The sequence below is a fragment of the Hypanus sabinus genome, chromosome 5, assembly GCF_030144855.1.
Source record: "Hypanus sabinus isolate sHypSab1 chromosome 5, sHypSab1.hap1, whole genome shotgun sequence".
Classification (NCBI taxonomy): domain Eukaryota; kingdom Metazoa; phylum Chordata; class Chondrichthyes; order Myliobatiformes; family Dasyatidae; genus Hypanus; species Hypanus sabinus.
The window spans coordinates 40649693-40675991 of record NC_082710.1 but is presented as its reverse complement, the minus strand read 5'-3'; the positions used below and the strand labels follow the sequence as shown (position 1 = coordinate 40675991).

General features: G+C 41.6%; 1 protein-coding gene across 2 annotated transcripts in view; it reads left to right on the top strand.

Moving 5' to 3' along the window:
• The first annotated feature begins 7822 nt into the window (after positions 1 to 7822).
• The window catches only part of rasef (RAS and EF-hand domain containing), an 83319-nt gene continuing 64842 nt past the window's right edge, over positions 7823 to 26299 (top strand). The window contains exon 1 of one of the 2 annotated variants that reach the window (XM_059969791.1): positions 7823 to 8675. In XM_059969791.1, coding sequence (XP_059825774.1) covers positions 8377 to 8675 — 299 coding nt within the window. In that variant the 5' untranslated portion in view covers positions 7823 to 8376. Of the gene's footprint in view, positions 8676 to 8730; positions 8937 to 26299 lie in introns of those variants that run through there. The other variant, XM_059969792.1, reaches the window with a different exon arrangement.

The window sequence follows — 26299 nt, the reverse complement described above, 5'->3', positions numbered from 1 at the left end:
ATTGGCAAGAGGCAAAGAGTTAGAATAAAAGGTGTCTACCCTGGCTGGCTGTTGGTGACAAGTGGTGTTCTGCAGGGGACTACTTCTGTACATGTTATATGTCAATGATTTGGATGTTGGAATTGACAACTTGGCCAAGTTTACAGATGATACAAAGATAGGTAGTGTTGAGGAAGCAGGGAGTCCACAGAAGGACTTGGACAGATTGGGAGAATGGGCAAAGAAGTGGCAGATGGAATATAGTGTAGGGAAATCTATGGACATGCACTTGGTAGAAAGAATAAATGTGTAGACTATTTTCTAAATGAGAAAATTTCAAAAAACAAAGGTGTAAAAGGACCTGGGATTCCTTGTGCAGGATTCCATAAAGGTTAACTTGCAGGCTGAGTCAGCGGTAAGGAAGGCAAATATAATGTTAGCATCTATCTCAAGAGGTTTAGAATAAGAGGGCAATGAGGCTTTATAAGGTATTGGTCAGACCACACTTGGGATATTACGAACAGTTTTGGGACCTTTATCTAAGGAAAGATATGCTGGTATTGGAGAGGGTCCAGATTCTTCTCCAAATGTTCACGAATCTTTTCTCTAAGAATACTCTCCAAATGTTGGCCCACCACTGATGCAATACTCACTGGTCTGTAGTTTCCAGAATTACAGCTGTTACCTTTCTTGAATAAAGGAATAATATGTTTGATGCTCCAAACATCTAGTACTACTCCTGTGGCCAGAGAAGGTGCAAAGATCATCTCTGAAGGTGCAGCTTTGTCTTCCCTTGCTTCTTGGTGTAACCTAGACTATATCTCTCTGGCCTGGGAACTCACCTACCCTCGTGTTTTTAAAGATTCCAGCACATCCTCTTAGTGTCTGCATTTTCCAACATGTTAGGCTGTTCTGAGCTGTCCTTACATTTGCCAAGGTCCCTCACAAGGTCCCTCTCACTGGTAACCAAATGGTTCCTTCTGTCCAGGTGGGCATGAGAAGAGAGCAATGATGTGCTGTCTGCTGCTCACAAAGAACAGTTCACTGCTTTGCTCGCAGCAAAGGTGGGATCTGCTTACAGTGAACCACCGAGCATGAAAAGCAGCCAAGGCTCAGGGAAGGGAGAAATGGCAGTTCCAAGTGCCCAGCAGATGAAGCTGCATTTGAAACCTGCTGTGGAGGACTGAATAAAACTGATGGTGCACACAAGGAAAGGGTTGGTACATTGGCAGGATTGCATTACAACCTTATGGATACCTATCGAATATCCTTTTAAACTTAACACAATAAAGAAACACACATAAATGCTGGAGGAACTCAGCAGGCCAGGCAGCATCTAAGGAAAAGAGAACAGTCGATGTTTCGGGCCGAGACCCTTTGGTAGGACTTTATAATCTTCTCTGTTTTAAGGAGAACAAACCCAGGTTCTGCAGGATTACCCTTTTGAATTTCTTTGTGTCTGGGACGTTACTGGTTAGACCCTTCTGCATATTCACATCATCCTTAATATATGGCAACCGGAACTAATAATTTAAAGAGCGAGATTAGCTTTGTTTGTCACATGTACATCAAAACGTCCAATGAAATGCCACACGATCCGCAGATTGTGCTGGGGGTAGCCCGTGAGTGATACACACTTTTGGTGCCAGCGTAGTGTGTCTAGAACTCATTTAATTAAGCAGTATTTTGAGAAAGTACAACCACTTCGTTTTGTCTGATTATATTCCTTGCCTCTGTTTATGAGGCCCAGTTTCCCTATAAGTTATGCTTTTCTTAATGGAGAAAACTGGAAGCTGAAGCCAAAACTGTCAGTCCAGCTGAACTCCCTTTTTTCCCAGGGTTAAATTATGCTAAGGTATTGTCCAGTTTTCTGTAGAATACAAATCCACAACTTAAAACAGACATAAATTTGTACAGTCGGCATAACCAATTACATTTCAAGAAAATACAAAACCTACAATTCCTTACCAAGAATTTCATATTTATTCTTCCACTCATTTAGATGTCATTCATACAAAACCATACACCAGTTTGAATTTAATGTTTCTTTTATTTAGCATAAAATTCAGAAATAGAATATAGAGTATAAAACTAAAATAGCAAACACAATGGATTGTAACTGTTATTTAATGCTGAAAAATATCTCTAAGTTTACTATTGTGCCTAAAATTTCAAAGCAGTGTTGGGAGTTCCCCATTCCCACTCTACACATCCACTGACATGCACATTTGAATGCTGTGGATACATTCCTAGTTGGCATGCAAATTTCAATCAATTACATGAAGTTCGATGAATAGTTTTACAAAATCGAGGAGACTGGGGCATGTTGAACATAAATGCGTAACCCATTTAAGCTCAAAACTCCAAGACTCTTTTAAGCCATAGAGTTCATTTACATTCAGATTACAGGTGGACCAGAGCACGGATATGGAGAAAGCATAAAATGTAAGAAAGCCATTAATGCTTTTCAAATCATTATGTCTGAACTCAGTTATGTCTGCACACGGTAATGTTATGTAAATAAGCCAAAATACGACACATTTGCAAAAGCTTGTATGCACCGTTTACACAAATGGCAGAAAAATGGACAACGTGATGCTAACTGGCTTGGTATAGAGATTTAGAAAGGTGCATTGCACATGGCATAGACTGGCTCTCTAATTTATCTAATTACAGTATTGATCAGCCACTCTATTTTCTAATTACAGACATGCTGCATACTGATGTACTTAATTGGTTGTAAGTTGCTTTAGGACAGATCAAAGTTCTAAAAATGATATAGAAAACATAGAACAATACAGCACGGAAGCAGAATTTCAGCTCATGATGTCTTTGCCAACTTAAACTACACATATGCTTGCACATGATCTATCTCCCTCCATTCCCTACCCTTTCTCATATATATCTAAATGCCTCTTAAATGTTGTACAGTCATTCTAAGCACCTATTTCTGACTGGGTTAAAAAAAAACTTACCTCATAAATCTCACTTTCCCCTCTCACAGAGTACTATTTGATATTTTCACCTCAGGGAAAAAAAAGCCTTTATCTATCCTCTCTCTGCTTCTCATAATTTTATCAATGTAGGTTATTTTTGACATGACTGCATCCTTCAGCTTTCCTGATATTGATGCCGTATCACTTGAGTATTCGAATCACCAAGGCACAGAAGGCTATGGACCTTATGCTGGTAAACAGGATTAGTACAGATGGGTTCTTCAACATTTAAAAATCAATGATCATTCAATTTAGGCTAGCTATATGAAGTCAAGGAGAGATAATGTATAATTGGAAGAAGGCCGGTTTTAATGGATTGAAAATAGATTTGTTAGAGCTTAAACTAAAATCAAAGATTGGCAGTAAAGAATTTTACCTTTCCGTTCAGATGCAGTCCAGGAATATTCAAATGAATGGAAAGGAAAAACAATCAAAGCCAGAACTCAATGAATCATGAAAGAAATAGAGAGTAAGATGGAACAAGAAAAGGTATATGGCAGATGTTAGATTCTCAAATAGCTAAGAGCCACATGGACATAAAAGGCTCAGAAGGGAAGTGAAACAAGGAACAGGGGCAAAGATATAATATGAAAATAAATTGATAATCAACATAAAAAGTACTGTACCCGAATGTTCTCTGTTAGAGTTTAAGTAGAAAGCAGATAATATAACAAGAGAAAAGATACTTAGGAACAAAAAAGTAAGTTTATCAAAGTATATTTCTGTCACCTTATCCAACCCTGAGATTCATTTTTATGTGAGAATTCACAGTAAATACAAAGAGCACCATAGAATCAATGAAAAACAGTACACAAGATGGACAAACAATCTGTGTACAAAAGGGAACAAACTGTGTAAAAACAAAAAGAAAAAAAAAAGAATAATAATAGAAATATACAATAAGTATGAGATGAAAGGTCTTTGAAAATGAGTCTATAGGTGGTGGGCACAGTTCAGTGTTGGGGAGAGTGAAGTTGAATGGTTATCCTTCTGGTTCAAGAGCATGAGTGAGAATCCTGCCAATTTGTCTGTATCCTGCCTTCAAATTTGTACTTCCAAAATGAATCACTTCACATTTTTCTGGGTTGAACTCCATCTGGCACTTCTCAGCATCCTGTCTAGGTCCCATTGCAACCTAAGACAAATCTCCTCACCAACCACAACTCCACCACCACTTGTGTCATCTCCAAGGTTACTAAATCACCCTTCCACTTCTTCATCCATGTCATTTATAAAAATCAGAAATCGAAGGGCCCCAGAGCAGATCCCTCACTGGTCAGCGATCTCCAGGTGGTATATGTTCCATCCTCTTCCATCGTCTGTCTTCTATGGGCAAGCCAATTCTGTATCCACGCAGGCAAGTTTCTCTTGATTGCATGCCTCCTGGCTTTCTAAAGTTCAAAATAAAGTTATTATAAAAGTACATACGTATGTATCACCAAGTACTTCCCTGAGATTCATTCTCTTGCAGGCATTCACAGTACAACAAAGAAGTAAAAAAAAGACATTGTGCAAATAGAAAATAAATAAATAAATAAAAGTCCTTTGAAGTGATTCTATAGGTTGTGTTCAATGGTCAGTTCAGTGCAGAGGTGAAGATGTCCATGCTGGTTCAGGATCCTGATGTTTGAAGGGTAATAGCTGTTCCTGCACCTTGTGGCATGGGTCCTAAAGTTCTTATACCTCCTTCCTGATGATAGGCTACCTACAACAGGGAAACTTATAAAATGCCTTACTAAAATCCATGTACCCCACTTACACTGTTCTACCTTCATCTTTGTTTTGCTTTGTCACATCCTCAAAGAATTCAATCAAGCTCGTGAGGCATAGTCTACCCCTCACAAAGCCATGCAGACTATCTTTAACCAGACTTTGCTTCTATGACAGGGGCTCTCAACCTTTTTTATTCCATGTACCCATAGCATTAATCATGGACCCCACAACAGGTCCACAGCAGATACTATTTTATTGGCTCTTCACTCAACCCCGGAACATCTGGAGAGCAAAGATGAATACATCAGGATACTCTTTATTGACTGCAGCTTGGCATTCAATACTATCATCCCCTCAAAACTAATCAATAAGCTTCAAAACCTTGGCCTGAATACCTCCTTGTATAATTGGATTCTTGATTTCCTTACTTACAGATCTCAGTCAGTTTGGATTGGCAACATCTCCTCCACAATTTCCACCAGCATAGGTGTACCACAAGATCATGTGCTTAGCCTCCTTCACTACTTCAATACTTATGATTATGAGGCTAAGAACAGCTCCAATACCACAATTAAGTTTGCTGTCAACACTACTGTTATTGGCCGAATCAATGGTAGTGACGAATCAACCTATGGAAGAGAGATTGGCTGAGATGGCTGATTTTGGTGCCACAGCAACAAGCTCTCACACAATGTCAGCAAGACCAAAGAGCTGTTTATTGACCTTAGGAGGTGGCAACTGAAGATCTTTCTGATGACTCCTTCTTCAATGAAGGAGTCAGCAACTTCAAATTCCTCGGTGTTATAATTCAGAGGATCTGTCCTGGGCCCAGATCACGTGCAATTACAAAGAAAGGATGTCACTGCCTCCAATTCCTTGTAAGTTTGTGAAGATTCAGCATGACATCTAAAACTTTGACAAACTTCTATAGATGTGCGGTGTTGAGTATATTGACTGGTTGCATCATGGCCCGGAAACACCAATGTCCTTGAAAGGATAATTCTACAAAAAGTAGTGGATACAGCCCAGTCTATCCTGAGTAAAGTCCTCCCCCCACTAAGCACATCTATACAGAGCGCTGTTGCAAGAAAGCAATATCCATCATCAAGGACACCCATTACTATTGCTACTGCTATCAGGAAAAGGTTACAGGAGTCTTAGCATTCACACCACCGGGGTCAGAAAAAGTCAATACCGCTCAACCATCAGGACCTTGGTGATAACTTCACTCAGCCACACAGTATGAAGTCACTTTCAAGGATCCTTCATCTCATGTTCTTGATATATGTTGCTTATTTACCTGTTGTTATTATTATTGTAATTGTTCTTTTCTAATTGTACATTTTGTTGTCTTTTGCACATTGGTTATTTTTTCCATGCAAGCAACTGAAATGCTGTACCTGCCTATTTCCCTTATTCAGTGCCTTACAGGTGAGACAACACTTCAACCGCGAATCTTTTGCCATCATCTGCTGTATCTGTTCCTCCCGATGTGGCCTCCTCTAACTGGTAAAACCCAACGTAAATTGGGAGACTGCTTTGTTGAACACCTCCACTCCACCGGCCAAGAGCAGATTTTCCCGGTAGCTAACCATTTAAATTCCTATCCCCTTTCCCATTCCAATATGTCAGTCCAAGGCCTCCCCTTTTGCCATGATAAAGCCACTCTCAGCATGGAGGAGCTTCACCTCATATTCCATCTGGTAGCCTCCGGCCTGATGGCATGAACATTGATTACTCCTTCTGGTATTTCTCCCTCCCACTTTTCTCTTCTTCTATTACACATTCTGGCCTCTTACCTCTTCTCCTCACCTGTCTATCACCTCCTTCTTCCCTTTCTCCCATGATCCACTCTCCTCTCCTACCAGATTCCTCTTCTCCAGCCCTTTACCTTTTCCATTCATTTGACTTCACCTATCATCTTCTAGCTAGTCCTCCTTCCCCTCCCCCACCTTTTTATTCTGGCATTTCCCCTCTTCCTTTCCAGTGCTGAAGAAGAGTTTCAGCCTGAAACATTGACTGTTTATTCACTTCCATGGATGCTGCTTGACCTGCCGAGCTCCTCCAGCATTTTATGTGTGTTGCTCTGGATTTCTGGCATTTGCAGAAACTCTTGTGTTTATGTTTGCCTGTTCTGTTGGGCGTGGTCTTTCATCGATTCTGTTGTGTTTCTTGGATTTACTGTGTATGCCCACAAGAAAGAATATCTCAGGGTTGTATATGGTAGATGTATGTACTTTGATAATAAATTTACTTTGAACTAAGGACTTGAAGTTGGGTATGCCAGGGACTACTTCAAAATCTACAAATGACAGCTTTGGGCCATTACACCAATCTTTTGTTATTAATTCAACACAGTCTTACCTTCTATTTGCCCACTATCCTCTATTTTGCACCATTTCTTAAGTCCATCTGGGGCATAGGCTACTGACAACAGCTTGTCCTTAGTCCTGGGCCAGTCTTTCATATTATCCCTGGTGTAAACCCATTGAGGTCTTTGGAGCTTCAGTTGGCATTTCTGGGTTTTTAAGGGATGGGGATGCTAGTCCCATGCTGAGCACCCACCCCCCTTTCTAAATAATCTTGTCATTGTCAATGTCATTTCGAAAAGGTAAACACGTTTACATTTTCAAAAAGAACAATCCAAAGGAAATTAGGATGTGGCCCAAATCTTTCTATCATTAATGGATACATATATAAGGTATGTGTCAAGATTTTTTTTATCTTTAAAAAATCATCTAGTAGCCCACAGCGCTAAGGTAGTTTTATTATCTTTAAAAAGCAGAGGTTTGGAATGTCTCTGCTAGAGACGACAGTGTGATCATTAAGATTATGCGAGAATATTCAAATATATTTTAAATTAAAGTTGTAGGAGAAGGAAAACGGGAAGTCCGTGAGGAAGTCCTTAGGGAAGCAAACGGGAAAGACTGAAAGTCACTCGAGAATCAGAAGCACAAAGGTAATTTCGGCTTCCTTTTGAAACCATGAGTTGGACAAAGCCCAAACCATCAACCGAATCGGTCAGCTCTGACGCTTGCGTTGCAACGGTTGATACCAACGGAATGTCTGCCCGCAGTATTTTCTTTCATTCGTCAATTTCTTGACGGTGTTCACCAGAACTCCGTTCGCCCATCAATTTCTCGACGGAGTTTACCGAAGTTCCGTTCGCCGACTGGAACAACTTTTGAGGCCAGCGTGGACCGAGCTCTTTTTGTGGGGCAGAAACGCTCAGCCACGGGAAGGAGGGTGGAAATAAACTTGGTCTGTGCCTATCTGACAGATGATTTCCCGGCCACCTCTCCGGTGACTAGGTTTAGAGGACGTGCAGTTCTTTAAACAATGCCGCTAGGTGGGACAGGGTGGCTGACGTCGAGAGGCACTCTTTCCTGCCCTGCACCTGGCAGAACGAACGAGTCCTGAGGCATCGTCTGCGGCTCCGAATGGCCGATTCATTTCACCTCGCCGAGGGGGTCGGGGGCAGCTGGATGGGCGCCGAACCCTGCTGTTCGGAGCACTGCACTGTGACTAAAGCACAGGCTGTGCACGATTGAGAGATACAGCACTAAGAAGTTGTTTTTAATCAGGTCGTGCAGAGGAAGGAGGGAGATTGAGCTGAGCTTGCCTGGTTGAATATTTTCTCTTTTTTTTTGCATATTATGTGTGCATACTTTCGTGGTTCCATTTCCGGATGGAAGAGGAGCAGAGACTGCGCGCTCTCTTCCACGCTTGCGATGTGAACAATTCCGGGCGCATCGAGTACGATGAATTTTTTACGGTCTGCTTGGAACTACAAGTACGCGAGTCTGAGGTCGGCGCTATCTTCGACAAGCTCGACTCCAACAGAGACGGCTGCATCAACTTCCGCGAGTTCGCCAAAGGCTTCCAAGAAGTTTCTGAGATGATTAACTTCGAGGCTTTGAGTGCTGTTGAGCCGGACTGGGACGAATTTCAGCAGAGACTGGGCGAAGAAGCGAAGTTCATCCCAAGGTGAAACCCTGAAATATTGCTAAAGTAACAGTCCCCCGGTATTGTTCCCGTGTTGTCACGGGCTATTTTAGGATATTACGGATTTGTTTTCTTATTTCGATCTCGAGTGGTTAACTGGCCCTAGTACAAGTGCTGGGGGTGTAAGGAGCCGGGACCAAGCCCCGGTCCCGGCTGAACGCAGAGGGTCCAGAGCAGTTCACCAGGTGTTGGGCCGCGATGTTCGCGATATCGCCTTGTTTGGATTTCTGTGAACGCCGCCAGGTAACAGGGAAACGGGGATCCGGAGAGTGCTCTTGGTTATTGCAGTTACCGGCCTGAGCCTTGGGGGTTAAAATTTCACTAAGGTTAAGCTGCCAGTTGATTGAGAATCGACTTGCATACGAGCAGCAAGGTTCGCCGGCGATTTGTTTTCAAGGGGTGCAAGGTGTCGCTTTTCTTAAAGCAAGCCGGATTGGGGTTTACCTTGTTCTGCTGCGTCTAAAAGGGATTTGTTTTATAGCCCAGACGTAGCAGACCTGCAGTTAAATATTCTCAGTTAATGGTCAAAATGCGAGCTACATGAGAGGAGTGCCACCCCGCCTTAAAAAGGGAAAACCTCATTTGAAACAGGAAGGCAGTGGCCGCGGGGAAGGGAGGGCAAATGGTCCACGGCAGGCTCCCAGATTCTCTCATCGTAACAGCAAGTCCAGGCTCGGTGGGGGAGCGATCGGAATGAGCTTTGGAAAGGGCGTGTTCCCATATTTGCGAATGATACTATCTAGGATTAAGAGTAGGGACGAAGATATTAGGAGCTTTTAAGGAAATTAGAGAAGAACATGGCAAAATGAATGTAATGTAGATGATTGTGGTTTGCAAAACAGTAAAACTGTTTAAATGGAGAAATTGAACACCCACATTTCACACCCCATTGACAGTCAACATACAATTGCAGCAAACAATTAAGAAAGCAGAAGTTCCATTGATAGACTGAGAAGATTCTAGTACTGGAGTAAATATGCCACAGCACCATTATGAAGTGCCTTGGTGAAGAATCCAGCTGGAGTACTGTGTACAGTTTTTGTCTCCCTTCCAGAGGAAGGCTGTAGCTGCCATAAATTCATGTGACTAATTCTCGGCTGCAGCGGATTTACCAGTGGGTAAGATCAATAGGTACATTTAATGTCAGAGAAATGTATACAATATACATCCTGAAATTCTTTGTCTTTGCAGACATCCACGAAAACAGGAGCACCCCAAAGAATGAATGACAGTTAAATGTTAGAACCCCAAAGCCCACCCAGCTCCCCCTCGCACACCCAAGTAGCAGCAAGGCAACAAACCTCCCCCCCAATTGCCTCCACCGAGCACTCAATTGTGCAGCAAGCATCAGTAAAGGCACAGACTTGCAGTACCCTAAAGACTACTCGTTCACCCAGTAATTCGACATACCACAGGCTCCCTCTCTGTATAATAAGGGAAAAAGGGGTGTCCCCATTTCACAGTGGTTGGGCAGATTAGGTTTGCATGCCATAGTGTTTAGTAAATGAGAGCATCTCATTAAAGCTTGCACTCTTATTGGTCATGATGAGCTGTATGAAGGGAGAATTTGAGTCACAGTTTCAGAATAAGAAATAGGCTGCTTAGGTCTGTGATGAGCAACTTCTTCGCTGTGAGTTTTTTTTGGAATCTTTGGAATTTTCTGCACAACAAGGCTATGGAATCGCAGCCAGCCATGAACTTATCAATTTCAGAACATTAGTGGGGTAGGTACTGGAAAATGGATCTGAGATCTCAATGCGTGTCAGAGCAGATTCTAAGCAAAGTGGTGTACTCTTTTTTTAAATGTTGTGGTCAGCAACTCTGTTTGAAAAGGTTGAGGGGTAACGTCTACTTTGTATAATAGTTACACCTACTGATCTATTGAAGGCAGGGAGGGCGAGATGATAGTGGGTTTGCTGATTACAGAGTTCAAAACACAATTGAAGACTAATCTGATATAAATAAAAATAGAGTGCCCTTACTAAATGGAGGTTATACAGTAACTACCCAATCTTCACTTCTATGCTTATCCTCCATGGAGAGATTAGCTGTAAAAAACAATGATCTTCTCACTGTCAAGGAGAAGATAATTCTAGCTAACAAAGTAGCTTAAACACAGCTCATTTATTTTCAGTGATATATGTTTAAATTCAAATAATATTCTGAAAATGCATTAAAATTCACCAAAGGTTTCTATCTTATAAAAGATTTCCAAATTACAAACCATTTCTAAAACACAAAGTATTTCCAAAGCACAGGTACAACTCCTACAACTAAGAAGAAATAGCAAAGAACTGCAGATGAATCAGTTGTATATCACAGAAATCAAAGGCAGAGGAATGGATTCTAATTCACCCCATGTTTCTGTCATTGTTCTTGATATTCCAGGGCATTCCTAACAAGCATGGACTGCTCTCTAAATTTCTGTCACTTCACACACATGTAATATTTTGTTCAGATACCTTCTAACACAAACAGTCTAAAGGCATCTTGCAGACACAGTTCCCAGGTACCCATAATTAATGCTGCAAAGCTAGCTCACTGAATAAACAAACCTTTCCAACTTGTTAACAGATCAGGTATTGAGTGATAATATAAATCTACTCTACAAACTTGCAAGCTTCCTTAAACTAAACAATGTAGCCAGAGGTGTCTTTTTTGAAATAAGCAGAATTAAATGGCTCATTGTCTTGTATGCACTTCAGCAATAAGAGGTGCACGCACCAGCCAATGACTAGCAATTTGCATTCTGTAGACAGTGTGGCTGTTATATGCATAGGTTTTGTTTGCAAAGTTTTCCTTTTAAATTCAGACTGATTACTGCTTGCCGATGACATTAAGCAGTAAAGATTTGCTCCTGTTCATAACCAGAAGGTAAACAAAAGAATATTAGTTGGAAGTGTTTTGTTCTTTAGAAGTCCCAGCTGCTGTGTTCAGAAAGCTCTGCTTGGCTTAAGGAAACACAAGGCCCTTTGGCCCAGGCAATGAATATCTGTAACCAAGCCTGTCTTTCCTTGCCCTGTTCCTGTGAATGGGTACTTTGAACACACACATGCAACTTTGAGTAGGGCACAGGACTAGTCCTGTAGGTTCCTCACTAATCACAATCTAAGGGTATCTTGTATTCCTTTTATTAATCAATTCCTAATCTACATTACTATTTTATCCCTAGTCTCATATACTCAAACCTGGTTTATCAGCCTCTTGTGTCTGATATTAACAAGGGTCCCAGCTCAGTTCCTTGCAGCAGACCACGGACCACAGAATTCCAATCTGAAAAGCCTCTTCCTGTCAGTACCCTCTACGTCCTATCACCAAGCCAACTTCGGATCGAATTAGCCAGCTGCTTTGAATCACACGTGCCTCAGGATCTGCTCACCATGCCGGACCTTGTGTACGCATATAATATCCACCATCCTGCCTTTATCATTCTGTGGATTTCTGCTTGTACAGGCTGTGCTCTTGTGCTGCTGTTCGTGAATTCGGAGAGGGAAAATGCGCTCTCTCAATTCAAGTGCTGCATACAGCAATAATCTTGATGAGGAATTTATTATTGCCAACAGGAATCGGGGTCATATGACTGACCTGGAGTATGTGGCTTCAGGTGGCAAACTGCCACTTAAAGTAGTATGCAAGTCGATATTTGGCTCCGGAATTTAATGTTGATGGTAAGGAAGATAAATGCCATGTTAGCATTAATTTTGTGAGGGCTGGAACATTAAAGCAATGATGTAATACTAAGGCTTTATAATACATTGGTCAGACTGCATTTGGGGTATTGTGAGAAGTTTTGGGCCCCTTATCTATGAAAAGAAAAGATGTGTTGGCATTGGAGAAGGTCCAGAGGAAGTTCATGAGAACGATTTTGGGAATGAAAGGGTTAACATATGAGCAGTGTTTGATGGCTCCAGGTATGTATGTACTCGCTAGAGCTTAGAAGAATGGGGGTAGGGGGAATCGCATTGAAATCTGTTGACTATTGAAATGGTCTTAAAGAGGCCTAGATAGAGTGGATGTGGAGAGATTGTTTCCTATAGTGGGGTAGTCTAGCACCTGAGGACACAACCACAGAACAGAGAGATGTCCTTTTAGAATAGAAATGAGGAGTAATGTATTGATTAATTCATTTGCACAGATAGCTGTGGAGGCCAAATCATTGGGTGTATTTAAAGCGGAGGGTGATAGCTTAAGGGGAGAAGCCAGCAGAATGGGGTTGACGGGGATAATAAGTCAGCCATGATGGAATGATGGAGCAGACTCAATGGGCTGGATGACATAATTCCGCTCCTGTGTCTTACAGCTTTCTTTGCATCCACATGAGTGGATTTTATCTGTAGTGCTGTGGGTGCAGAACAGGATAAGATATGGGGAATTACTGGCATATTATGCATAAGCTGCAACTGTCTAACGTCTATATTTGTGGATGAAACTTCTGTGAGGAATTCATAATTGGGAAGGTGAAATCACTCTGAGTGACCGAAGAGTTGGCATTTGGGGGCCAGAGAGATGACAGGTGCTGGGGTTCCCTTGTAGAAGCAGAAGAATGTCAAGGTATGCCACAAGGACCTTAACCAGGTTTTCAGTGACTGATGGAATTTCTTTAAAGATTATTTTGATATATAAAGTGTGTGGGAGTAATCGACCTATAGGAATTTGCCATTGTAGCCAGATCAGTAACGCTTAGTGTCGAATTCTTGCTTGGTATTTGAGTGGCATTGTAAATGTTAACGTATTTGCAGTACACATTTATTGTTGAGGTAAAATCTGTACTACTTGCATTTCTGTGATGGGAAGAATGATGATTTTTTTACCTGGTGCTGCATTCCACCTCGCGAAGCATAGCAGTCAACGCGACGGTTTTACGCCTTTCGTTTCTGAGTTCATAGTTCAATTCCAGAGCTGTCTGTAAGGAATTTGTACGACCTCCCTGTGACCATGTGGATTTCTCCAGCTGCTCTGTTTCCTCCCTCAGTCCAAAGATGTGATGGTTAGTAGGTCATTGTAAACTGCTCTGTTGCAGGAAAGCAGCATCTATCATCAGGGACCCACACCACCCAGGCCATGCCCTATTCTTGCTGTTGCTATCAGGAAAAAGGTATAGGTAGCTGGAGGACTCGCACCAGCAGGTTCAGGGACAGTTATTACCCTTCAACCATCAGGATCTTGAACCAGTGGGGATAACATAGTACAACCATGGCTGACAAGGAAAGTCAAAGCTATCTTAAAAACAAAAGAAAGGGCATACAATAAAGCAAAAATTTGTGCAACAATAGAGAATTGGGACGTTTTTAAAAACCTACAGAGAGCAACAAAAAAAAAATCATTAGAAGGGAAAAGATGATATATGAAAGCAAACTAGCAAATGTTATCAAACTGGACAGTAGAAGTTTTTTTCAAGTATGTTAAAAATAAAAGGAAAATGAGAGTGGATATAGGACCGCTAGAAAATGAAGTAGGAGAAATAGTAACAGGGGACGAGGAGATGGCGGATAAACTAAATGAGTATTTTGCATCAGTTTTCACTTTGGAAGACACTAGCAGTATGCCTGATGTTGTAGCATGTGAAGGAAGAGAAGTGAGTGCAGTTACTGTTACAAGAAAGAAGGTGCTGAAAGACCTAAAGGTACATAAGTCATCCAGACCAGATGAACTGCACCCTAGGGTTCTGAAAGGTATTGTTAGAGATTTTTGTGGCATTAGAAATGACCTTTCAAAAATCATTGGACTCTGGCATGATGCTAGAGGACTGGAAAATTGCAACTGTTACTCCACCCTTTTAAGAAAGGAGGAAGGCAGCAGAAAAGAAATTATAGACCAGTTAGCATGATGTCAGTGGTTGGGAAGATGTTGGAGTCAATTGTTAAGGATGAGGTGATGGAGTACTTGGTGACACAGGATAAGATAGTACAAAGTCAGCATAATTTCCTTTAGGGAAAATCCTGCCTGACAAACCTGTTGGAATTCTTTGAGGAGATTACAAGTAGGATAGATAAAGGGGATGCAGTGGATGTTATATATTTGGACTTTCAGAAAGCCTTTGACAAGGTGCCACACATGAGGCTGCTTACCAAGTAAAGAGCCCATGGTATTATAGGAAAGGTACTAACATGGTTAGAACATTGGCAGGTTGGTAGGAGGCAGCAAGTGGGAATAAAAGGATCCTTTTCTGGTTGGCTGCCAGTGACTAGTGGTGTTCTGCAGGGGTTGGTGTTGGGACTGCTTCTTTTTATGCCGTATATGAGTGATTTAGATGTTGGAATAGATGGCTTTGTTGCCAGGTTTGCAGATGATATGAAGATTGGTGGAGGGGCAGGTAGTATTGAGGAAACAGGTAGGATGCAGAAGGGCTTAGACAGATTAGGAGAATGGGCAAGAAAGTGACAAATGAAATACAATGTTGGTAAATACATCGTCATGCACTTTGGAAGGAGAAATGAATATGCGGACTATTTTCTAAATGGGTAGAAAATCCAGGAATCTGAGATGCACAGGGACTTGTGAGTCCTTGTGTAGAACACCATAAAGGTTAACTTTCAGGTTGAGTCGATGGTGAGGAAGGCAAATGCCATGTTAGCATTCATTTCAAGAGGTCCAGAATGTAAGAACAAGGATGTGATGCTGAGGCTTTATAAGACACTGATGAGGCCTCACCTTGAGTATTGTGAACGTTTTGGGCCCCTCATCTAAGAAAAGATGTGCTGGCATTGGAAAGGGTCCAGAGGAGGTTCACAAGGATGATTCCAGAATGAAAGGGTTATCATACAAGGAATGTTTGATGGCTGTGGGTCTGTACTCACTGGAGTTCAGAAGGATGAGGGGGATCTCATTGAAACCTTTTGAATGTTGAAAGGCCTAGACAGGGTAAACGTGGAAAGATGTTTTCCATGGTGGGAGAGTCTAGGACAAGAGGGTATAGCTTCAGGATAGAGCGGCGCCCTTTCAAGAAAGAGCTGTGGAGAAATTTCTTTAGCCAGAGTGGTGAATTTGTGGAATTTGTTGCCACATGCAGCTGTGGAAGCCGGGCCGTTGGATGCATTTAAGGCAGAGATCGATAGGTTCTTGATTGGACAAATGTTATGGAGAGAAGACTGGGAACTGGGGTTGAGGAGGAGACAGAAAAAAGGATCAGCCATGATTGAATGGCAGAGCATCTAGATGGGCCAGGTGGCCTAATTCTACTCCTATGTCTTATGGTCTAATATCTTTCACCCCATCACTGAACTGTCCATAACCTATGGAATTACTTTCAAAGACTCTTCATCTCATGTTCTTGATAGTCATTGCTTATTTGTTTTTTTTTCTCTTGTATCTGCACAGTTTGTTGTCTTTTACACAACTGGTTGTTTGTTTGTCCGTCCTGTTGGGTGAGGTCTTTCATTGATTCTATTATGGCTATTGGATTTATTGAGTTTGCCCGCAAGAAAATGAATCTCAGGGTTGTATATGGTGATGTGCATGTGCATGTACACGGTTTGTACTCCGATAATAAATTAACTTTGAACTTCAAACTTTGATTAGGCTAATGTTAAAAAGGTGGGCTGCTGGGAAGTGCAGCTCGTTGGGCCAGAGGTGCCTGTTCCATGCTGTATCTCTAAACAAAAATATATAAAATTGAAAACTATTGCACTCAAGCTCTTTGTTCGATAATAAGCCTAGGAAACCATTTACACTTAAATTGGTGTGGTTTTGGTGAGGTTCACTTTGGTTGTAGTCACCTGTGCTGACAGCTCCATTGATTGTCAGTGACGTCATTAGGGCCACATTCCTTGGGAGTGAGCAGGGTGGAAGGTTGGCCATGAAACTCTAGATAAGTACATTGATCTTCCAAATGTGGAATGTATATTTACTTTACTGCCTAAGTGTTTGGCTAGCCTGTGGGTTTTTGCCACCTGCTGCATTGTAGTGTGTAATTGCCAGCAAGCACCTTCAGTGTCTTTTGCTGTCCAAAGAGAATCTTGTTTAGTCTGGTAAAATATGTGAAGCGAGTAGCATTGAGGTCCTCTTATCAGGACCTAGGGGAGGGCATTTTAGATAATAGGGTGTAAAATGGTTAGCGTGACACAATTAAAGCTCCAGGCATCAGCGTCAGGAGTTCAGTTCCAGTGTTCTCAGTAAGGAGTTTGTATGTCCTCCCTGTGAAGTGTGTGGGTTGAACTACAGTCCAAGGTCCAAAGAACCACAGTCCAAAGAAGTACTGGTTAGTTGGTTAATTGGTCATTGTAAATTGTCCCATGCTTAGGCTTGGGTGAAATAGGGTTTTCGCTGGGCTAAGGGCCAGAAGGGTCTGTTCCATGCTGTATTGCTAAATACAATTTAGAAAAAAACTTTGGAAAGATAGTGATGATCAGTGTTTGATGAGGTATAATGCAGGACAAGAAGTTGTCAATTTCTTGGACTGTTAGGACTAACCAGTTTGCTCAGGAAACATTTTCTTTCCGAAAAGATAGCGTTACATTTGTTAAGGAGCAGAAACCTTGCCTAGCCGGATAGATGATTTTATTGGTAAATGGAATGGACACTTAAAGACAATAAACTTATGGCAAATGGGAATAGAGGTACGGGGCTGAATGTATTCTTCTACAAAGACCCAACGTAGATGGAGTTAGGCCAGATGGCTGCCTTTTGTGCTGTAATGCCTGCCTCTCGCTCCATGACTTGCCCCTTTTATGTTTGTAGTTTTCAAATAATTTTGCTAAGTTGGTATTCCTCCATCACAAGTCACATGTTTTGCACTTTAGTACTATTATACAGTTTTACTGGTTGTGCTCCTCTTTTAGCCTGGTAGTTCTCTCTGAAATGTGCTGTTGATAGTTTAAAGAAAAGTGCTTCCTTAATTACCTGTATTCCTTTACAAAATGATTGAACATGTTACAGAGTTAAGGCGAACATTGGAGAAATGGTTTAAGTAGACGTTTTCATCATTTCCTAGGGAATTTTGCTCAAGTTTTGGTGCAAGGATAAGCACACTTTCAATGGGCAGATAAATTCCTCACCTTTCCTCAGTTTCTGGCTCTTTCCCCCTTTTCCAGTCCTAATGAAGGGTCTTGGCCCAAGACATAGAACCATAGTACCATAGAACACTACAGCACAGTACAGGCCCTTCAGCCCTCCATGTTGTGCAGACCCATATAATCCTTTAAAAAAATATTAAACCCACACTACCCCATAACCCTCTATTTTTCTTTCATCCATGTGCCTGTCCAAGAGGCTCTTAAATACCCCTAATGTTTTAGCCTGCACCACCATCCCTGGCAAGTCATTCCAGGCACTCACGACCCTCTGTGTAAAAAAAAACTTACCCCTGACGTCTGTTTATCCCCTCCATTAGATACTGCCTGACTTGCTAAGTTCCTCCAGCATTCTGTGCATGTTGCTCAAGATTTCCATGAAAATTCTTGACCAACCCATGTCACGTAGGGCCTACATGTTTGTGAGCTCAGCAAGTTTCCAGTTCTCTGCCTTTTCAAAGAAACTTAATGGTGGTAATTCCATTGCTTGAAAATCAGACTCAGGTTTAATACCACAAGCATATGTCATGGAATTTGTTGTCTTTGTGGGAGCAGTACAATACAATGCATATAGAAAAACTGAATTACCATAAATATATGCCATCGGAATTCTGAATGGACATTGAACCCATGAACAATACCTCACTACATTTTTAAATTCCATTTTGATGATATATTTAACACATATATGTTAAATATGTCATGCAAAAATTGAAATAAAAATGTAGTGAGCCAGTGTTCATGGGTTCAACGCCCATTCAGAATTCAGATGGCAGAGGGGAAGAAGCTGTTCCTGAATCGTTGAGTTTGTGCCTTCAGGCTTCTGTACCTCCTTAATAAAGTACACATGCAAGGTTCAATGTTGCACTAAATAAATAGTATTTTATTTGGAAGAGTTCATTAGAATTTCATTCATAACTTGGGTGTGTGGTTCATCTTCTAGTTCATTTTCTAGACCAGCCCTCACATTGTTTGGTTTTTCCCTAACATATAAATAAAATCAATATCTGACGAGTATATTTAAAGATAGAATTGCCACAGCTGTCATTTGTAGAGTTCCATCCACTGCCACAAGCACTTTTGATGAAGAAAATTCAGTTTTAAATGGATTTTCTCCTTATTTTGGCTTCATGATTTCTGGTTGTTGATACTGCAGTCTGAGGAAATGTTATCTATATCGATCTTGCTAACACCTGTGTTTCAGTGAAATCATCCGTCATTCCTTTAATCTCTCAGCAGTCTAGCCTGTACCATTTAGTCTTTCCTTGTAGGACATTCCTCCCAACCCAGGAATTGGTAAGTGAATATTTATTGCACTTCCTGTACTGCTGATAACTCCTTCCAGAGTTGAGATACTAAACCTGTATTTTATTTCCTAGCCTGTATAATCTGTAGATGGGAAGCTCTACTGTTGTATCCATTTTCTGTGGTGATTTCAATAACATTAATTTGAAGGTACTCGTTGCTAAGTTTTCCAGTAATGTTCCTGAAAATTGGAATGTGTTAATTTCATGGAAATTACATTCAGAGTTGTAATCTAGATGATTTACTGATGGAATGAAGGGATTAATGCCAGGTTTGATCATCGATTATCCCTGAAAATCTGATTAATTCGTCGATTAATTTTGACCTGGTATTCAGCTTTGGTAAACTCCCTAAGTTCATTCACTTGAAGATATTATTTCTTGTTTAGTTCAAAATGTAGACACTTATAAATTAATGGGAAAAATGGGGTGAGTACTAATCAAATTCAATTGACAGATGGGGTGTATTAACGACTAAATTGTACTTGCCTCCTGACATTTGGTTTATTTGAAGCAAATGTAAACAATTCAAATCTATATGGCTGCATAATATAATGCAATAAACTGATTAGTGTTGGTAATGAGGAAGCAGCCCCGATTTATGTTTGCATGGCCTTTTCCACGTTAAACAGGTATACGTTGTGTATTTGAGAGCTTGTTGCAGATTTTTTTGTTCAAAGTACATTTATTATCAAAGTTATGTATACAACCTTGAGATTTGTCATCTTGGCAGGCAGTCACAAAACAAAGAAGCCCCTTGGAACCTGATTAAATAAAAACCCGACACAAGACCATCAAACGTGCGAAAGAACAAATCGCGCAAACTACAATAAGCAAACAAATAACACGCAGAATATTAAACATCAAAACCGCAGAGTCCTCAAAAGTGAGTCAACAGCCACAAACCATTGAGGCAAGAGAAGCTGGTCCAGGAACCGATGGCCGTGTCCACAGCCACTCATTTGAGCTCTGTGACTGTCGATGGCTGCAGGTCAGAGCTGTAGATCCAGTTCTGCGCTGAAGGACCTCAATCAAATCGCGCAAATTATGACACACATTGAGCACTGAGGACATTAAACATCAAACCACAGCTGGGAGCTGCCGAGTGACGGAATCTTGCAGCATGGGACCCACGACTCCTGCACCTTCTGCCAGCATCTGCCAGACTGGTCAAATGCAGGCAGACGGCACTGAATACCTGTTCTCTTTCCACTCTCATCCTCCTCAGTTTTTAATCTTGCTCGGTGCGGAGTAATGGAGCCGGCCATGGATTCATGTTCTGCCATTAGGAATCAACACAGCCACCCTCAGCGACAGTTCGGGCTGCGCTCATGCCGAATCCCCCAGGAGACTACAGAAGCGCCAAATCAGTCAGTCGTCCAAAAATACATACTTCAAAGGGAAATTATAGGCTGCACTCAATCACAGTTCAGAAAAAGAGTTTCCAGTCATTTTGTAAACTGTCTGCAAGATGTCACCAGTTGTCACTAGCGTCATTTAGTTTTAGTTCATGTGAAATAATAGTTCAGGTAAAAGTAATTGGTTTTGACTTATGACTGGTTAGTTTGTAGAAAGCTGGGACCAAATATCTCAGAATACTGCTTTTAGCAGAATTAGGCAAAATGGGAAATGAATTGAATAGCCTTGATGATAAAGGATGAATGGAGATGCAGATTTATTTTGCAAAATACAATGAAACAAGGCATAGGGTTTGCTGGTGGAAAAAAAAATGGGAGTTTTAGGGTTGGGCAGAGTACAGATAAGTATAAGTTACAAGAATTGACGATCATAGTAGAAAGTTATTATGCATTTTGGTCATTGCTACTGACTTACCATATGCTTTAGTTTCAATTATATAGAGTTAGTTGGATTTTAAAATGATTCTGTTGAATTATGTGGTACTAAAGACCAGAGAGTAAAGCTATGGATTGAACTATAGATCTTGATGTTCTGACATCAGTAGAAATACAAGTGCCAGAATTTTTAGATGGGTTGTGGAAGTAACAATATTAAATGTAAGAGGTCATTGTCATTATAATTGTGAAACAGAAAGCTACTTCTGACTTGAACGCTGTCACGAAAGTTTGGATTGGCAGAAGCTGTTGCACCATGGAACGCAGCATTTCACCACGGGAAATATGAACTAACGAAACCTTTGGGAGTTTTCACTAAAATCTGAAAATGTGATTTCTTCCTGAAGTTTTAAATGAAGTAAGCCTTAACCACTGACAGTAATGTCTGGTTCTGAAATGTGTGAACTGTGATTCCAACAGAATTCAATATTGTATGTTTTTTTAAAAAATAATTGTTTTGCCCTTTATCTATTCCATTTGTACTATATTCTTTCGATTTCCAAATTTTATATTGGGTTCTGAATAAATGAGGTACTTAAGGATTATAAAAAGTGCAAGAGAACATGGAGGGTAATCAGGAGGGCTGAAAGAAAATGTGAGGTTGCTCTGCCAAGACGAGGTGAAGGGGAAGGGCTTCTACAGATATATTCAGAACAGCAAGGGCAATACTGGTCCACTTGAAGGTTCATGTGGTCATTTATGCATGGAGCTGAAAGACTTGGGGTGATCTTAAATAGATTTTTTTTGTGTCTGTATTTGCTCCAGAGGTGGACAAAAGAGTCTATAAAACTGAGGGAAAACAGTAGTGACTTTATCCAGATCACAGAAGAGGAGGTGCTTGTTGTTTTGAGGAGAATTAGGGGTGGTGGAATAAGTTCCCAGGATCTACCAGTGTGTCTCCTTGGACCTTGTGGGAGGTGAGTTCAGAAATTGCAGGGGCTGTGGCAGAGGTATTTGAAACTTTATTAGCCATGGGTGGGATGCTGGAGGACTGAAGGTTGGCTAATGTTCTGTTGTTCAAGAAGGGCTCCAAGAATAAGACTAAGTTATGGGCCGTTGAGCCTGACATTGGTAATGGGTTAGTTAATGCATGGAATTCTAAGCGACCGGATATACAAGCATTTGGATATACAATCGGCTCTCCTTATCCGCAGATTCCATGTGCACGGATTCAACCAACCGTGGACCGGGAAAACCTGGAAGTTCTCTCTCCAGCACTTGTTGTTTGAGCATGAACAGACTTTTTTTTCTTGTCATTATTCCCTAAACATTACAGTATATCAACTATTTACATAGCATTTACATTGTATTAGGTATTATAAGTAATCTAGAGATGATTTAAAGTATACGGGAGGATGTGCGTGGGTTACCACGGATTGGAATCGAAAAAGAAACCAGAAGTTCCCTCTACAGCACTTGTTGTTCGAGCATGTACAGACTTTTTCCTTGTTATTATTCTCTAAGAATACAGTATAACAAATATTTACATAGCATTTACTTTGTATTAGGTATTATAAGTAAATCGGAACAGGTACATCTGGTATTATTTAGCGTCAGTCAAACGTGTGTCTTAGTATATAGTATACATTTTACCTTTCTATGCGTATAAAACACTTAAGAAATGTATGTATTCCAATAATTAAACCACTGTGTGGTGGAATGTACACTACTGTGACGATCGCAGCTGTGAACTCCCGAGGCAGCCAGTAGTGTCTGCACAGCAGCACCAGGTATTCCCGGTCTGCGGAACAAAACGATTTGAGGGCATGCACACTCTGAGGATCGCACCATGTATTGTTGGCCATGAAGCATACCCCTCCTCCTTTACTCTTCCCAGCGAGGGTTTTCGACCTGTCCGCCCGGAACAGGGAGAACCCAGAGGGCTCGATGGCGCTATTCGGTACCTCCTCCATCCGCTAGGTCTCCATGAAGCACAAAACATTACATTCCTTTCTTTCCCACTGATAGGAGATTCTGGCTGTCAGTTCACAAAGCTTGTTACCTAGGGACTGAACGTTAGCCAGGAGTATGCTGGGGAACAGTGGCTGATTTGCACAACGTCTCAGCCTCACCAGGACGCCGGCCCTTCTCCCTCGCCTCTGGAGCTTCTTCCGAGGTAGTGGTGGTGTAAGAGATGAGTCTCCCATGGATCATGCAAGCAGGGGATCCCAGTGTAGGAAGGCGATACATGGTGGGTAAATGTCGTCTTTCTGATGTTCAGAAGGGTCAGTCTATCGTATCTGATGTGACTATCAGCTACTTGAACAGAAAATCGTAGAAATTAGTAGAATACTTTGGAACAAAGCTCACAACACGGCCACCATACACAGCACCATCTTGAAGCTGCAAAAATGAGAAACAAGTACTAATTTTGCTGAGTGCATTGGGTTTAAAGGCATACTGATTACTTAGAAGTTTAACTGCTCCAATTGAACCAGCTGAAGTTAGCTTTGCTGATATTGTGGCAGGGTCTCGCATACACCAAACCAATGCAGATTTAAAGGCGAAACTTGCAGAAAATGCATCAATGTAAGAACTTTGTAAGAACAATGTAAAGACCTTTTGGGCAGACAAAAATAAATAGACTGCATAGGGACGAGAGAAGGATAAAAAGTCAAGTTGCAATTTCAAAAGGAGCACCAATCTGCCTGCTGTTGATGAAAACTGAGAGTGACATTGGACTGGGTGGCCTTGAAATTTGTAATGAGAAAACTAATGAGACAGGCAAAATGCTTACACCAGAAGTCAATGCAAATTAATTAAAATGGCATTGGAGACTGACTTGGCTGTATCAGTCATTCCACTGATTGAGTTTGAATAGCATTTCAAAGTTACTAAAGTGCCACACCTAAGTTTTACAAAGCCTTTCCTGGTTCCTCGTACCATCCGTGATTTTTAAAAAAAGCTAGTGAGCCGCATTGCATGGAGGCTGAAGGAATTTTTGCCAAGGTTGAGTGGAGCCCATGGGTAATGCCAGTGGTACCAGTAGCCAAGAAGGATGGGTCTGTCAGGATGTGTGGTGATCAATACCCTCTGCTTAGGATAGAGGATATTTTTACAAACCGTTCTGGGAGAAACACTTCAGCAAAGTGGACCTACCTGCAGATGGAGATGGAAGAGGAATCCAAAGTGTTTCTCACCCCAAGCACTCACAAAGGGCGTTTTGCTATAATTGGCTTTTTTTCAAGTCAAGTCAAGTCACTTTTATTGTCATTTCGACCATAACGGCTGGTACAGTACATAGTAAAAATAAGACAATGTCTCTCAGGACCATGGTGTTACATGACACATTACAAAAACTAGACTGAAGTACGTAAAAAACAAAAACAACACAGAGAAAAACATCACACAACAACTACACTAGACTACAGACCTACCCAGGACTGCATAAAGTGCACAAAAGAGTGCAAGTATCACAATAAATAATAAACAGGACAATAGGGCAGTGAGGTGTCAGACCAGGCGCTGGGTATTGAGGAGTCTGATAGCTTGGGAGAAGAAACTGTTACATAGTCTGGATGTGAGAGCCCGAATGCTTCGGAGCCTTTTCCCAGATTGCAGGAGGGAGAAGAGATTGTATGAGGGGTGCATGGGGTCCTTCATAATGCTGTTTCCTTTGCGGATGCAGCGTGTAGCGTAAATGTCTTTGATGGCAGGAAGAGAGACCTCGATGATCTCACATGACCTCACTATCCGCTGCAGGGTCTTGCGATCCGAGATGGTGCCATTTCCGAACCAGGCAGTGATGCAGCTGCTCAGGATGCTCTCAATACAACCCCTGTAGAATGTGATGAGGATGGGGGGTGGGGGGGTGGGGGAGATGGACTTCCTTCAGCCTTCGCAGAAGTAGAGACACTGCTGGGCTTTCTTTGCTATGGAACTGATGTTGAGGGACCAGATGAGATTCTCCACCAGGCGAACACCAAGAAATTTGGTGCTCTTAACGATCTCTACCGAGGAGCCATCGATATTCAGCGGGAAGTGGTCACTCTGTGCCCTCCTGAAGTCAACAACCATCTCTTTTGTTCACATTAAGAGACAGGCTGTTGGTTCTGCACCAGTCCGTTAGCCGCTGCACCTCCTCTCTGTAAGCTGACTCGTCGTTCTTGCTGATGAGACTCACCACGGTCATGTCATCGGCGAACTTGATGATATGGTTCGAGCTGTGTGTTGCAGCACGATCATGGGTCAGCAGAGTGAACAGCAGTGGACTGAACACACAGCCCTGGGGGGGCCCCCATGCTCAGTGTGATGGTGTTGGAGATGCTGCTCCTGACCTGGACTGACTAGCGTAGCATCTATAGCGCCACTCTGGCAGAAAGCTGTGGATCAGGTGCTGCAAGGCTGCCCTGATTCTCGCTGTTACCTGGATGACATTGTTACCACTAAGGATGAGAAGGGACATCTCCAAAATCTCGAGAACGTTAAAAAGATTACGGGCTCAGGGCACGTTACAAAGTATGAATTCTTTAAACCAAGCTTTACATACTGTGGTCACACCATTGATGCACGAGGATTACATAAGTGTGCTGAGAATATTCAAGCAGTGGTGGATTCCCCAAGGCCGAAGGATGTGTCACAGTTCCGGTCCTTTTTAGGATTTGTCGATTATCATAACAGGTTCCTGCCAAACCTGGCTATTGGACTCATTACTGCCAATCGGGAAGAAATGACAACGGATAAAGAAGTATAAGGTGTCTTTCCAAAAGGTAAAAGAAATGATGTCAGACACTTTACTCACACATTAGGATCCACATTGTCCAGTGGAGCTTGCCATGCATTGTTTGGGGTGCCAAGATGTCTAGAAGAAAGGTGTTCAGCACTGTCAAAGCCACTTCCTGCAGGCCCAGAGTCAACTCCTACAACCACCACGGAGGAGGCCCCAGAACCTGAGATTACTTCAAAATCACAGGTCTGTCCTGACCCCAACCCCCCACCCTCCAGTCAGGAAAGATGTTAGCCCACATGACTAAGAAAGCCTCCACAGTGATTGAATCTTGGGGCCTGAATGAGACAATTTGAAACTTACTATGCTATGGATGTCTATATAGTAGCTGTATCATATTTTTTCATACGCGCGTGCACAAACACACACACACACACACAATGTGTGTATATATATGTGTGTGTGTGTGTTGAGGTACATTCCATATTGAGTTGGAGTTTATAGCTAAGTAGGGAGGAGTGTTGTGTATTTACTATTTCAGTAATATTTGAGTAATATTGTAAATATTTGGGTAAGCATTCTTGGTTTAAATAATTCATTACAGGTTATATGTAAAAATACATGAATTGTATATGTCATGACATGACCATGTCTTAAAGTAAAAACGATGGTACATGTGTTATCTCCTGACTCTGTGTTTCTCTTGCCAGTAGCTTTATGTTTTATATTTACAAAGCGTAACAGGTAGACCATGGAATAAATGAGCAGTTTTTGG